The 12,807-nt window shown below is 40.3% G+C and overlaps 3 protein-coding genes across 3 annotated transcripts in view; 1 reads left to right on the top strand and 2 right to left on the bottom strand.

The window, feature by feature from the left end:
- LOC118410789 lies at positions 1-6,372 on the bottom strand. The gene is made up of 5 exons (XM_035812596.1): positions 6,039-6,372; positions 4,872-4,958; positions 4,660-4,742; positions 1,086-1,167; positions 1-367 (listed from the first exon to the last, which is right to left on the bottom strand). Exons 2-5 carry the CDS (start codon positions 4,948-4,950, stop codon positions 273-275), a joined length of 339 nt encoding a protein of 112 aa, XP_035668489.1. The 5' UTR covers positions 4,951-4,958; positions 6,039-6,372; the 3' UTR covers positions 1-272.
- Positions 6,373-8,935: 2,563 nt separating this feature from the next.
- The window catches only part of LOC118411616, a 10,299-nt gene continuing 6,427 nt past the window's right edge, over positions 8,936-12,807 (top strand). Inside the window, exon 1 of the mRNA XM_035814083.1 lies at positions 8,936-9,594. The gene's annotated coding sequence lies outside the window, so the exon portion shown is untranslated. The remainder of the gene's footprint in view (positions 9,595-12,807) is intronic.
- The window catches only part of LOC118411617 (plant intracellular Ras-group-related LRR protein 3-like), a 10,314-nt gene continuing 7,895 nt past the window's right edge, over positions 10,389-12,807 (bottom strand). The window contains exons 3-4 of the mRNA XM_035814084.1: positions 12,446-12,583; positions 10,389-11,531 (exon numbers count right to left, since the gene is read on the bottom strand). Of these exons, the coding sequence (XP_035669977.1) occupies positions 11,157-11,531; positions 12,446-12,583 (513 nt within the window). The 3' untranslated portion in view covers positions 10,389-11,156. The remainder of the gene's footprint in view (positions 11,532-12,445; positions 12,584-12,807) is intronic.

Raw genomic sequence — 12,807 nt, 5'->3', positions numbered from 1 at the left:
AATCCATTATAGATGTTTTATTTTGCTCTTAGATATCCAGGGATACAATGAATTGCAAATACGGAGATCAACAAAGTCATATGCACGTTACTGAGAATATTGTGAATTGTTCCTTTCTATCGCTCTCTTTAATACTTATTCTATATTGGTAAAAGATATATGAGTGTTACATGCTAATCTGGGGCCAAACTGGTAAAACATAGAGCAAGCCGCGCTACTGCTGTTCTAATATCGTGGTTGTGGATCTCATTCTGCAGTTTACTGCTAAACCATTAGGGGGAGCAGTAACACCGTCCGTTCTTGATAACGGGATGCATGCTGAACATATGCTGGGCGCAAGTGGCCATGCAGCAGAAGTAACCTTTGCCTGAAAAACACAAAATGACATGTACTATTAAGTAATATATATCAGTTCGTGAGAAAGGCTACTAATACCTTGCAGAATGCTTTATCTGTAGGTAAGGAATAACAACAGGCGAATTTTTAGTGACCATCTTTTATCTTTCTCACGGCAAAGAGGACTAGTTCTACTTCGTACTGCAGCTAGGTGTCGCTGCCGCACTGTAACGAATGCGGTTCCAAACGTGACTGAATCTACAACCACCTCATCATGATTCATGGTTGAAGTGGATTTTCCGATCCATACGCCTACTTAATCCAATCGAATGCCTCATCAATCTCATTCGATAATTTATGAAAGACTAGAAATAGTTCATGATTTGTTTCTGTGACGTCACATTCAAACACTGGAACTGCGCATGCGTAGGTTAAATAGTAAGGTAAATACATCTTATTTTGACCATACTGAACAAATGTTCGGATTCATGTGGCTTCCGTCGGTTGTTTTGCACAACAAAGTCCAGACGTCTTTGTTTATGTCTCAAGGGTCTTCACCTTTGACATGTTCATGCGCATTTAAACCCTTGAACTGGTGTTTGACAAACCTACACAATACACGTCTTGATCTCTAATAGTTTACTTCCATTAGAATAAACACATTTAGTCACATTTGGTAAATAAAACCGGAATATGTAGCGATAGGCTCTGACTGAAAGACACAAGCATGAGCTGCTGCGGCAACTCACATGTTCGACGACGCTCCATCATGATTGGGAGGTCTTCCACATCAGACGTCTCATAGCCGGACACGCCCTCATATCCACCAGCCTGCAGAAGAAAACAACAGACAAAAGCGCTACCTGTCGATTTCTATGAGAACGACAAACAACACATCAAGTGCAACTAATCCATGTGTAACGTTTTGATTGGCTCGTGCCTGTATGCCTGTGTGTAAGTATCCATGTTTGTGTATCTGTAAACAGTATATCTCGAGAAGTCCCAAACGTATCTTCTAGTATTTTGGACTTTGTTGGGTGTTTGCAAAATGATGAAATGATTTGATTATCATCTCTCGCTCAAGACATGCTATGTTCATGATTTTATGGTAGATAGCACTATAATTGCAAACGGCGTAGGTTTTGGTCCTCTAGCTGCTTTTATGGAACTAGAAGGGGCCCTATATTGTTGAGATTTTGGAGGGGAATAATGCATATTGTGGTTGATGGATCGTCATGACTTGTGGTTTGCAGAAAGATTGATGTATAATTGACCTGATTAGATACAAATTATGCAATTCGGCATCTAATTTGCATTATTAGACTGAAATTTCTGCAATATAGTTCTTTCAATTAGCCCCTCAATACCTATCTATTCGGTGTTGAACCGACCCGCCCTTGTATCACAAGAGCGTTAGGTGGAGCATTATTACCCCTTCGTTTATATTTGCACTTCGTTGATGTAGATCGGCAATCCATGTTTGATTATTCCGGGGATAGCAAGTAAAACACTATCCGTAGCCCTTCCAGGTCCTTGAAGCTGTCTTCACCACACGCTCATTGCCATGTGCCAGACCTCAAGAAGCGGAGAGGAGACATCATTACTCAGAAAGCACTCTTGATTGTGGCGTACGTGAACGACGTGATTACAACTCTGTGACAGCTGATCAGCTCATCACGCTCAAGCCGCCAGCCCTGTATCTGGGAAGCGTAGCGGCCCGTCAACAACGTTACGTCTCATGTTGCCTCCTACGAATTCGTGTAATTAGCTCAAGAATCGAATTTCCTTTCACACATTATATTATCCTGACTGCCCTGCGGCGCTGGACACGCGCCGCACCAATTACAGGGTTATTACCTTCAACAAGGAGGTTTTGTTTTCGGGGTTGTGTGTCAGTTTGTGTCTGTCGAGTGCCAGGGTTTATTGAGTTTATTGAGATACTCTTTAGCTCAGATCGAGATAATCTTCCAGGGTTCATACAAATAGACACACAGTATATACAAATATATAAACAACGCTCAAGTACAGATCAGACTTACATACGAATGTATACATAAAGTCTAAAATCTAAAATCACGAGTGAGGTCAGAGGGTACAGCATAACTCTAAGCGTCAGGGATGGAAAATATTTGGAATGTTGGTAGGCCCCCTTACGGCATTTTTATGGTTAAGTTCAGGTTTTGCTAGCTCATGGTCATGATGGTAAGATAAAACGTCCACACTTTCGACAGTTTGTGTTGTTTAGTAAGATAGAATCATTAAATGATATGATTTCAATGCAATCGTTACCTTAGTTTCATAATTAATGAGAAACCATTAAAATGCGTCAGCCGCTGAGATAAACGATATCTAGCAAAGGTGTGAGGTCGTTGAACTCCTCTTCTGCTTCATTCAACAGATACAGAATAATGTTGGCACCAGGATAACGCTGAGCTTATATAATGAGACAAAATGCAACTAATGAAAAACATGTTATGATATTCGGCCTGACGCAGCATGGGTGGCTCTGATATCATTTGAAAGAAATTTACAAGATAATAAACTTATTTTTCCCATTAGCCTTTTTGCCGTAAGATGATCGGGTGCTTCTTCCCCATCTGCCAACTCGAGCTAATTAAGAAGGAAAGGAGAGCCGCAAAGCTAATGGCGTTTCATGTTTCACTTGTGTGGGAGATAACGTGGGTAAACGTCACGCCTGTCCATGTTGCCGAACACTTGAAAGACTCTTGTATATATCAAGTACTTATTCCTTCTAGATACAAGGGTATAGCACCGTGTGGTACATGGATAATGAGCTCAGTACGATTCCATGTTTCTTTCGGGTCATGTGTTATGGAAAAAAAGTTGTATCATACAAATGTAAGAAAATTACACATATTGTGACATGAGTTTTCCTTGATTGTTAAAACATGAAAGTATATAAGAATAGCATGTCCCTGGGGAGGCAACTAGAGTCCATTCCAAGACACCATGAGGGTTTTTAGGCGATATTTATAATTAGTCTGAATTATTTTGAATAAAAGAATATCTGAGCCACAATAATTAAATTATTTTCAAAAAATTGACTAAGAAAATACTCATTTCTTTGAATTTCTTTGAATATTTTAGAAACATTTTGAAAGTAAATGTACAAAAATATCTTTATTTAGAATAATTGTGAAACCTCTCTGTTATTATTTCACATTTACAAATATTTACAAAAAATGGTGAACCTGGCCAAATGGTAAAATAAGTTTATTGCCCCCATAAAAGTAAGCCCTATTGTTGCATCAGTATATTTTTAGATTTCACTGCTGAGCACTGGTGGATCCTTTGTGGTGGGCCATTGTTGCGTGGCACCCAACCATACTTTGCAAGGATGTGTGAATTGCTATCTTCCCAGCCCACCGAACCATTTACAAAAAATGGTAGAAAATGGTAGAAAATGGTAAATAATGGTAGAATGCTGTTATCATTATTTAGAAACCATTAGAAGTATCCAATTCCACACCATGAATATTTCCAAAGTTTTACAGGACCAGGGAAATATTTATAAAGTTGAAACATTGTTAAAAATATTTCTGAAGTATCAAATGTCCTAGACATATAATTACAAAACTTTAAAATCAATTCTAAACAATGGCAACAAACATCCGCATGGTGTCTTGGAATGGACTCTAGTACTGCGCTACATTTATGTACACACACATACACACGTACATACGTATATACAAACACACACACACACACACACACACACACACACACACACACACACAAACATACATAGGCCACAGCAAGTAAATTTTATGGATGACATCCGCGCGCTCATTAATTTTCGCCTGATTTCAGTAAAAAAAAGAATTTTCTTCTTCTTCAGGGAAGGCCGGATAGATGAAAATGGGTAAAGGTTGTGTTGTAACCTAATCATTGAATGTAGAATTGACACTAGAGACTCTGTAGCATTGACTGTAGTTGCAGAGGTGCAACTTGATAGTTAGTTGTAAAAGTGGCACAACTATGGAAGCTATGAGTGAAGTTGCCAACATGGTTAATGATACCAGTCTACCACACTAGTGTCACTTTAGCTACACTGGTGCACTGGTGCCTTGTTGACTGCGATGCCATATTTTGTCACTTCAAGTCTTGTTACAACGTCTATTTTGAAAATTTGCCATCTTGTTTTTTTTACCCATCTTTTTTTTCCGCCCTGTCTCATTATTTTTGCCGTCTGCAGAGGATGTCATCCATAAAATTTACTTGCTGTGGCCATACGTACATACACACACTCAGGCGGACAAGAAAACTACATGTACTGTTTTATATGTGTAATGAAATACATACCCCAAGAAGACGGTCCAACAGTTTCAGTCCAGATTCCCGGGAAACGTCATATGCCCCGACGTTAACTAGCTGGGGAGGACTTCCTAGTATGTAAAGAAAATATAACCATGAGGATAAGGCCATCAAAAATGAATGGCCATACATACACACACACACACACACACAAAAACGCACACGAGAATGTGCAGAACTGTACAAATTATCTACCCTACCTTCTGTACCCTTGATGACGGCTACAGTGAAAAAGATCACCACTGCTAGAATCATCAGTTGACCGTTAGTGCCCGCCATTTTGCCAACTGAAAATAACATGAAAGACAGACCAATGAAAGGTGGGAAACTACATAACAGGAGATGTGAAACATGTGAAAGGACCCTCCGAGATTTCCAACTTAATTTTGATCCCGGCTGGTACGTGTCTTTTCATTGTTAACGTTCAAAGCACAAATTTAAAATATCGCCTCATACTGCGACCATTGGATTGATGAAAGTACAAAAATAAAGTTTATTTTGTGCCGAAAGTAAAGAGTAGGAGTTGTTTTGATTTCACATTGAGTTTGAAAAGGTTTATCCAATAGCTGCATCAAAAGGATGGGAGTCTTTGGTCTGAAGATTGCTTCTGGAGGCAATCACGACACAGCTTTCATGTAAGAATTGCATCATCGCGACAAAAATCCACCGTCGGTCCGAGAAAATAGAGCGGAAACTCAGGCCAGTGGAGGATTGTGATCTTCAAAATAGACCACTGCATCAAGTATCAAGTCTAAAACATAATCAAGAAACCAAAGTCAACCAAAGGGATTACTCTAAGGTCTAGTATTGATGGTTAGTAACATTAAAAGTAGAGGATTGGAGGACCAAATTGATGATATACCGGAGCTTTTACAACAGATACAGGCAACAGGGGAAGAGACCCTGTCACACATAGCCCACCATAACGCTGTGGCCTCCCGGACTTCTCAGGACCATTATTGGAAGTAAGTCGTGAGCCAATGTGATATCTGTGGTTTCTATGGTTGCCAGGCCATCGTGCAGGTTGTCTACTCGTCTTTAAAAGTCGTATGCGCCAGCCGACTATGAATTCAACCAATGCCAGACATGAGGGGTATATTCTACTTGGATATGATCAGGGGAGCAAACTGAAGGTAGTAGGAAGGATTCTCCAGGCTATTCCCAACCAAACGCCGACCACAGTCGGGAAGTGGCCGGAGCAAAAGTCGTGGGAAAGAGAAAATAAAATAAAACACAAGAAAAATGACGAAGGTGTGCATGTATATCAATCTTCCTTAGGAATGCGTATGGCCTGATAAGTGTTAACTAATAAATATATTTATAAAAGATATGAAAGATAGCTTGAACAAAAACCAAAGGGTACTTACCAATCTCTTCGTTTCCAGACAGTAAAGCTGATAGTTACGTAGAGTACGCGCGTAGAGTAGCTTTAAGGCCGTAGAACACAGTATTCCGCCGCGAGTTTCGAAAAAAAAAAATCACAAATAGTTCGGGTACAAAGTAGTGCGGTGTTGTACGTAAACCTAAAGGAAACAGATCTCGGAGTGATACAATTATCCACATGTGCACAGGTAATTGAGGACCATAGCAAAGATCTCTTTCTTCGTATGATAATTGTAATTACAATACTTTGAGAGGTATGTCCGTAATAGCTTTTAATACATTTAAAACTCGCTCGTTAAGAACCAAGCATGTCTAATAGCATCACATTGGCTACATCAGATATTTAGTTCAGAACTGTGTGTAGGCAGATCACAAGGTACCAATCTGATGGCCATTAGAGAAGGAGGACACAACTACTAACTATAGTTCTAAATGTGGCGATAAAGGTATTAAGCCACCTATTCGACACCCTATAGTTTATGTATGTGGCTACAATTACCGGGGATTTCATGTCGTGACATCAGTCATTTAAAACATGAGCACTTCAAACAAGAGTACTCTACAACACTGCAAAATCTCTCTCCCTCTCTCTCTCTCTCTCTCTCTCCATCTCTCTGTCTCTCTCTCTCTCTACTGCACACTCACACTTCCTCCCCCTTATACAATGTCAACAGCATTAAGTAACAAATGTTATCTTATCGCCAATATCACGTTTAAAAGCAATATTTACCTCCATGACATGTCATGGAGGTTATATTTACCTCAATGAAATGTCATGGAGGTTATATTTTACCCCGTGTTTGTCTGTGTGTCTGTCTGTGTGTGTGTGTGTAAACAAGATAACTCAAGAACGGCTCGGTGGATTGGTTTCATACTTGGTGTGTTGGTAGGGTGTGATGAAAGCTGGAAATGATTAGATTTTGGGCCCCCTAGCAGCTTACCTCGGTACTGCACCGCAACTTCCGGGTTTGCTATCTCGTGTTATGAGCAAGCTATGGTCACGATTTTGGGGTGTTAGATAGCTCTTGTGCTCAGGAATAAGTGACATAAGTTTGGCCCCCCTAGCGTCTAGTTTTGGGAAAGCAGAGGCATTTTTGTCAAAAACTTCTGAAGACGATAACTCAAGAAGGGAACAACGGATTTTCATCATTTTTGGTATGTAGGTACCTTAGACAATGTTTTACAAGATAAGATACTAATTATGGAAAACAAAAGTACATTTGCATAATTAATGAGAATATTCTATCATAGCAGTTTTTCAATGTATCTCTAGTTCGAGACATGCTATGGCCTTGACATTTTGGTGGTAGATAGCTTTCAGTGTCATGACAAAGTGGGGCAAGTTTCAGCCTCCTAACATTTAATTGTGGAACTGCAGGGGTGTTTTTGTCAAGACACTCCAAAGAGGATAACTACAGACAGGAACGACAGATTGCCTGCATTTTAGGCATGCGGGTAGCTTAGGCAAAGAAGTTCATAATGATATACATGTTATGCAGATGAGGACTTAATTTGCATAATTAATCAGGAAATTGTATAGTTCCATTGTTTTCAATGACTGGACCTCAATACATGTAACACATGTTAATTATAATAGGTGGAATATAAGCAGATACCAAATATGGTAATGAGGAACTTATTTGAATAATTTATGTAAAAATTGCAAAACCACTTTATGATTAATAATGGGAATTTTATAACTGACATGTGTACGTTAGTCAATGATGAGCAACACCATGCATAAATTATGTTAATGTGTTAGTCAATTGCATGAAATTTACGAAAGCTCTAAATTTTCATGGAGGTATGAGGTCGCCGAACTCTAGTTTACCCTGCGTTTGTGTGTGTGTTTGTGTGTGTGTGTGTGTGTGTGTGTGTAAACACGATAACTCAAGAACGGCTGGGTGGATTGGTTTCATACTTGGTGTGTTGGTAGTGTGTGATGAAAGCTGGAAATGATTAGATTTTGGGCCCCCTAGCGGCTCCCCTTGGTACTGCAGCGCAACTTCCGGTTTTGCTATCTCGGTGTTCTGAACATGCTATGGTCACGATTTTTTAGTGTTAGATAGCTCTTGTGCTCAGGAAGAAATGACATAAGTTTGGGCCCCCTAGTGTCTAGTTTTGGGATAGCAGGGGCATTTTTGTCAAAAACTTCTGAAGAGTATAACTAAAGGAGGGAACAACGGGTTTTCATGATTTTTGGTATGTAGGTACCTTAGACAACGTTGTACAAGATAAGATACTATTATGCAAAATAGGAGTACATTTGCATAATTAATGAGAATATTCTATCATAGCAGTTTTTTCAATGTATCTTTTGTTCCAGACATGCTGTGGTCTTGACATTTAGGCGGTAGATAGCTTTTTGTGTTATGACGGAGTGGAGTAAGTTTCAGCCCCCTAACATTTAATTTGGGAACTGCAGGGGCATTTTTGTCAAGACATTCCAAAGTGGATAACTGCAGAAAGGATTGACGGATTGGCATCATATTAGGCATGCGGGTACCTTGGACAAAGATGTTCATAGTGATATACATGTTATGCAAATGAGGACTTAATTTGCATAATTAACGAGGAAATTGTATAATTCAATTGTTTTCAATAACTGGACTTCCATAAATGTAACACATGTTAATTATGATAGGTGGAGTATAAGCAGATACCAAATATGGTAATGAGGAGCTTATTTGCATAATTTATGTAAAAATTGCAAAACTGTTTTATGATTAATAATGGGAATTTTATAATTGTGACATGTGTACGTTAGTCAATGATGAACAACACCATGCATAAATCATGTTTATGTGTTAGTCAATTTCATTAAATTTAGGAAAGCTCTAAATTTTCATGGAGGTATGAGGTCGCCGAACTCTAGTTTGGTAATATTTATTAGTATTGTTATCATCATTCGAATCGACTTTTGTGGTTTTGACACTAATATCTCCACCTAACCGCCTGATTAATTTTTGCGCACGCAATTGATCGGATCTTAAGTGAATTCGACAACCAGGCCAAGTTAATTCCGTGGCAACGCGTAACGTCTGAAAATATTATGAATATTTCGTCAACCTCTCGCCTCTTCCCTCTTCAACGTAATTCAATCAAAACGCATTACATCTGTTGCATCCTTGGACACCGGTACCTGCACATGATAACCTCAAGAGCGCTCATTAGTAAACGCTAAACACTCTTATGGTAAAACCATGTTAAGTGCACGCCAGATGTCAAATCATTTTCTTCATGTCGTTTGCGCAATTATATACCAATGACATGCGATTATTTGGTTATTCTTTCGGGGATCGTGCAGCTCACTGTTCCAGGTGCACGAGAGCGCTCCGTCTTCGCGTCGTTAAGAGGTGACACCTGATCTGGAGCACTCCAGGTGAGCTCATTAACCACCTGTACATCTTCACCTGTCCATGGAACCTATCAAACGCCCTGGCTTGTATTTTCTATCTGTTTTATCTACACCGGAGAGGTCGGACGGAGGTGGATAGAGAGCGTTAGAGGAGAAGAGACTTGGGCTTGACTGACTTGAGGGTGATTAGTTGGTTAAGTCGAGTTTATGTTGGCTGGCTCAACATCCACCGGTGAGGCCGATTTAGCCACGTGGTTTGCGTATCATATGCCAGCCATTGCCGAGATAGGTGTTTCACAATATAGACACGAGGGCCGGGGTTAATTTGAGTCCACGAAAACCAACCCGCCTTCTTTCTATCTGTTCAGAGACCGTTCAGTGACCCTTCGGGCGACACTCCGGACATTTCTGCCACTTCAACCTCCTTCCGTAGTTTCGCCATGGGTCGCTGCGGATATTGCACAAAGTTAAGTGGACACTTGACGTCATGATGCCGTCACATCCGGTCTCGCTTTCCGGAAGTCACGCACGACGCCCGTAATGAGTGAGACCCCTTGAAGGCAGCAGAACACAGTTTTCAGCCAAGGGGATTTTTATAGTTATACGCCAAGGTGATTGGCTTCGGCTCGGAAAAAATATAATAGAGTGCACTTAAGGAATCCGAAAAATGGATATGTTTGAGTTTAGGGTACAAGTTAAAAAAATAAAAAAGATACAAATCCTGTCAGCGTGTCGTCTTCTCACGCCCACTTTGAAACGCCACTCTGCAAAGGTCAAATAACTGCAGGCAGTTGCAGAACGGGGCGCATTTATACACGAAGTAGAAAACTTTCACAATCCAAATCATACATCCTCAAAGTCAATACCCTCCGTGACGGTTTTTTACCTCTCCTTCAAAAAGTTTATACAGATGGCCATCTGTATAATAGCTCCTTGGAACAACCAATAACCACATTGAATAACCACAGAAACAAGATCGTTAAAATAGTGTATTGGATATAAGCCAAGCATGTACAATCTCAGCGTGTACACTCAATCAAGCCTATGGGATTACAATGTGGTATAACACAAAAGTTCGTTTTACAAGTATATAACATGGAAATATAATGGAAAACTGTCAACTATTTTCTTACACAATATGAGGTGCAACTAATAATTGAGCAAGTCATTCTCAAGACCAGAGGCCGGTAGACGATTTGGCAAGTCCATTCTCTCGTGTTGGAGACTTCTCTCTCGATGATTCACTTGGTTATGGTGTGAGCTATCTTAGCTATCTACCGCCACCATGATTGTCGGTGCTACTCACTCTCTCTTTTTCTCTTCCACTTTTTGTCTTTTGTCAAAAGCATTAAGTAGAAAGAACTTTAAATACGTATCAACGAAAGCAAAGTGAAGTCTAAAAGCATTATAATAACCACCATTATCGCGCGCCCTTATCGTTATCCCTATAAATATTTAGTATAACGGTCTATACATGTGTATAACGTATCTGTTTCTTTTCCAACCTTCGATTCTACTTCTTCAATCATAAAATGGGATTCTAAAATTACTATCGCTCACTTTGCACGTATACATGTCCAGTTTTGAGTTAAGCTAACCGATTATTCATATACGATCAAACATTAAGTGAGTTTGACAACTAGGTCTATAGCTAGTTAATTGCATGGCGCCGTATCAAAATCAACACTCTTATACGCAGGTAATATTGAGCGCACGTCAGATGTTAAATCATCTCAATTATCAGTTATATATCAATGAAATCCGGTGATTCGGTTGGCGAAAGTGCCACCGTGCAGCTCATCAGAGGCAAGTGCGCACTTGACGTCATGATGCCGTCACATCCGGTCTCACTTTCCGGAAGTGCGTGGTCCCGCACGAAGCCCATGATGGCGGAAAGCCCCTTGCCGCAGACCTCAGCTGGCGGGAACTCCAAAGGGTTTCCCGCCACGTCGATGACTTGAAGGTTGGAGAGGCGGTGCAGTTCAGCCGGGAGGCGGTGGATGGCGTTGTTTCGAACGTGCATCATCCACAGTTTGGACAGGCTGCAGATGTTTTCTGGCAAAGCGGTCAACTTGTTGTTGTTGACCGAGAGAACTTCAATGTTCAGCAACAGGCAAATCTGTGGGATCAGAAACAGTAATTTTCCCATGATTAAATATAGAATAATTACCGCAAGATTTATGCGTGTAAACTTTAACCAATTGCAATCTATCTCTTTAAGAACAATTGTGCTCCAGGCTGTCCATCCATTGTGTATCAATTGCAAGGTTTTGTACAATGACAGCCAATACGGACTTAACGCGTTAATACCCTATCATAGTACATAGGACCTTTAGCAGTTAAGATTTTATACATACAATGAATGTAAAAATTGATATGTACAGACAACAATATTATCACTAACACTATCGTCATTCTGATGCTGTATTGACTTAAATTGCCAGTATGTCTACAATCGGTAGTATTGAGAGAAAACGTTAACAGTTACAATCATAGTGAATGAAAATCCAGCACAGGTTTCAAAAAAGGAAGTGTACTGTTTTGTTCTGTTTCCAGAGACTCCGCTGATATTGTGAGACGACCTTGTTTGTGGACTACTGGTTACACCGACAGGTGACAGCTATAAATGCTGCAATGTTCATTGTCTCAGGGAGTTAGCATATTAGCTTGTTGGCAATCAGGTCTAAAGTACTATGTGACTACAGCTGGAAGTGTCAACATTTGTATCACTCAATGTTGCCTAATTACATTATGCATTTTGGCCGAGCTGTTTGACGAGCTATGGGGTTGGTCAGCTCTAACGGTATCAGGGATTGGTCCGCTCAACCTTTATCAGTGATTAGTCAGCTCGAACGGTATCAGTGATTGGTCAGCTCTAACGGGATCAGGGATTGGTCCGCTCAACCTTTATCAGTGATTAGTCAGCTCGAACGGTATCAGGGATTGGTCAGCTCGAACGGTATCAGTGATTGGTCAGATTGAGCGGTAGGAGTTAGCCTCCAGCCCCCCACATGTAACAGTGTGATGACGTACCTCGTCAGGAAGGTGTTGGATCTGGTTACTGGACAGCCACAGCTCCCGTAGCTTCACCAGCCTCCCCAGGCCCCGGGGTAAGTCTCTCAGCTGGTTATAGTCTAGGTACAGCACCTCCAGGTTACCAAGCTCACACACCTGTTTAAATAGCACAGGAAAGGCACCATTTCTAGCAGATTATTCAATATTTGTCCATTCCAAGTTACCCAGAGGGTTTTAGAATGATATTTGTGATAGGCTTGAACTATTATAAGTAAAAGAACATTTCAGTTACAATATTTCTAAACTGTTCAAACGATTGACAATTGAACGATTGAACATGTTTGATCTTAATTCTTTATGTTGGAAACAATTTGCGTATG

The sequence above is a fragment of the Branchiostoma floridae genome, chromosome 3, assembly GCF_000003815.2.
Source record: "Branchiostoma floridae strain S238N-H82 chromosome 3, Bfl_VNyyK, whole genome shotgun sequence".
Lineage (NCBI taxonomy): Eukaryota > Metazoa > Chordata > Leptocardii > Amphioxiformes > Branchiostomatidae > Branchiostoma > Branchiostoma floridae.
Note: the sequence above shows the minus strand (reverse complement) of the source record. Positions and strands in the feature narration are given on the sequence as shown.

What these genes read in the sequence shown, in the direction of transcription:
- LOC118410789 (XM_035812596.1), bottom strand. Translation starts at nt 4,950, where the DNA reads ATGGCGGGCACTAACGGTCAACTGATGATTCTAGCAGTGGTGATCTTT. An exon ending in CGTCATCAAGGGTACAGAAG is followed by an intron (nt 4,743 to 4,871) that starts GTAGGGTAGATA and finishes TTTACATACTAG; the next exon opens with GAAGTCCTCCCCAGCTAGTT. An exon ending in TGTTGGACCGTCTTCTTGGG is followed by an intron (nt 1,168 to 4,659) that starts GTATGTATTTCA and finishes TTTCTTCTGCAG; the next exon opens with GCTGGTGGATATGAGGGCGT.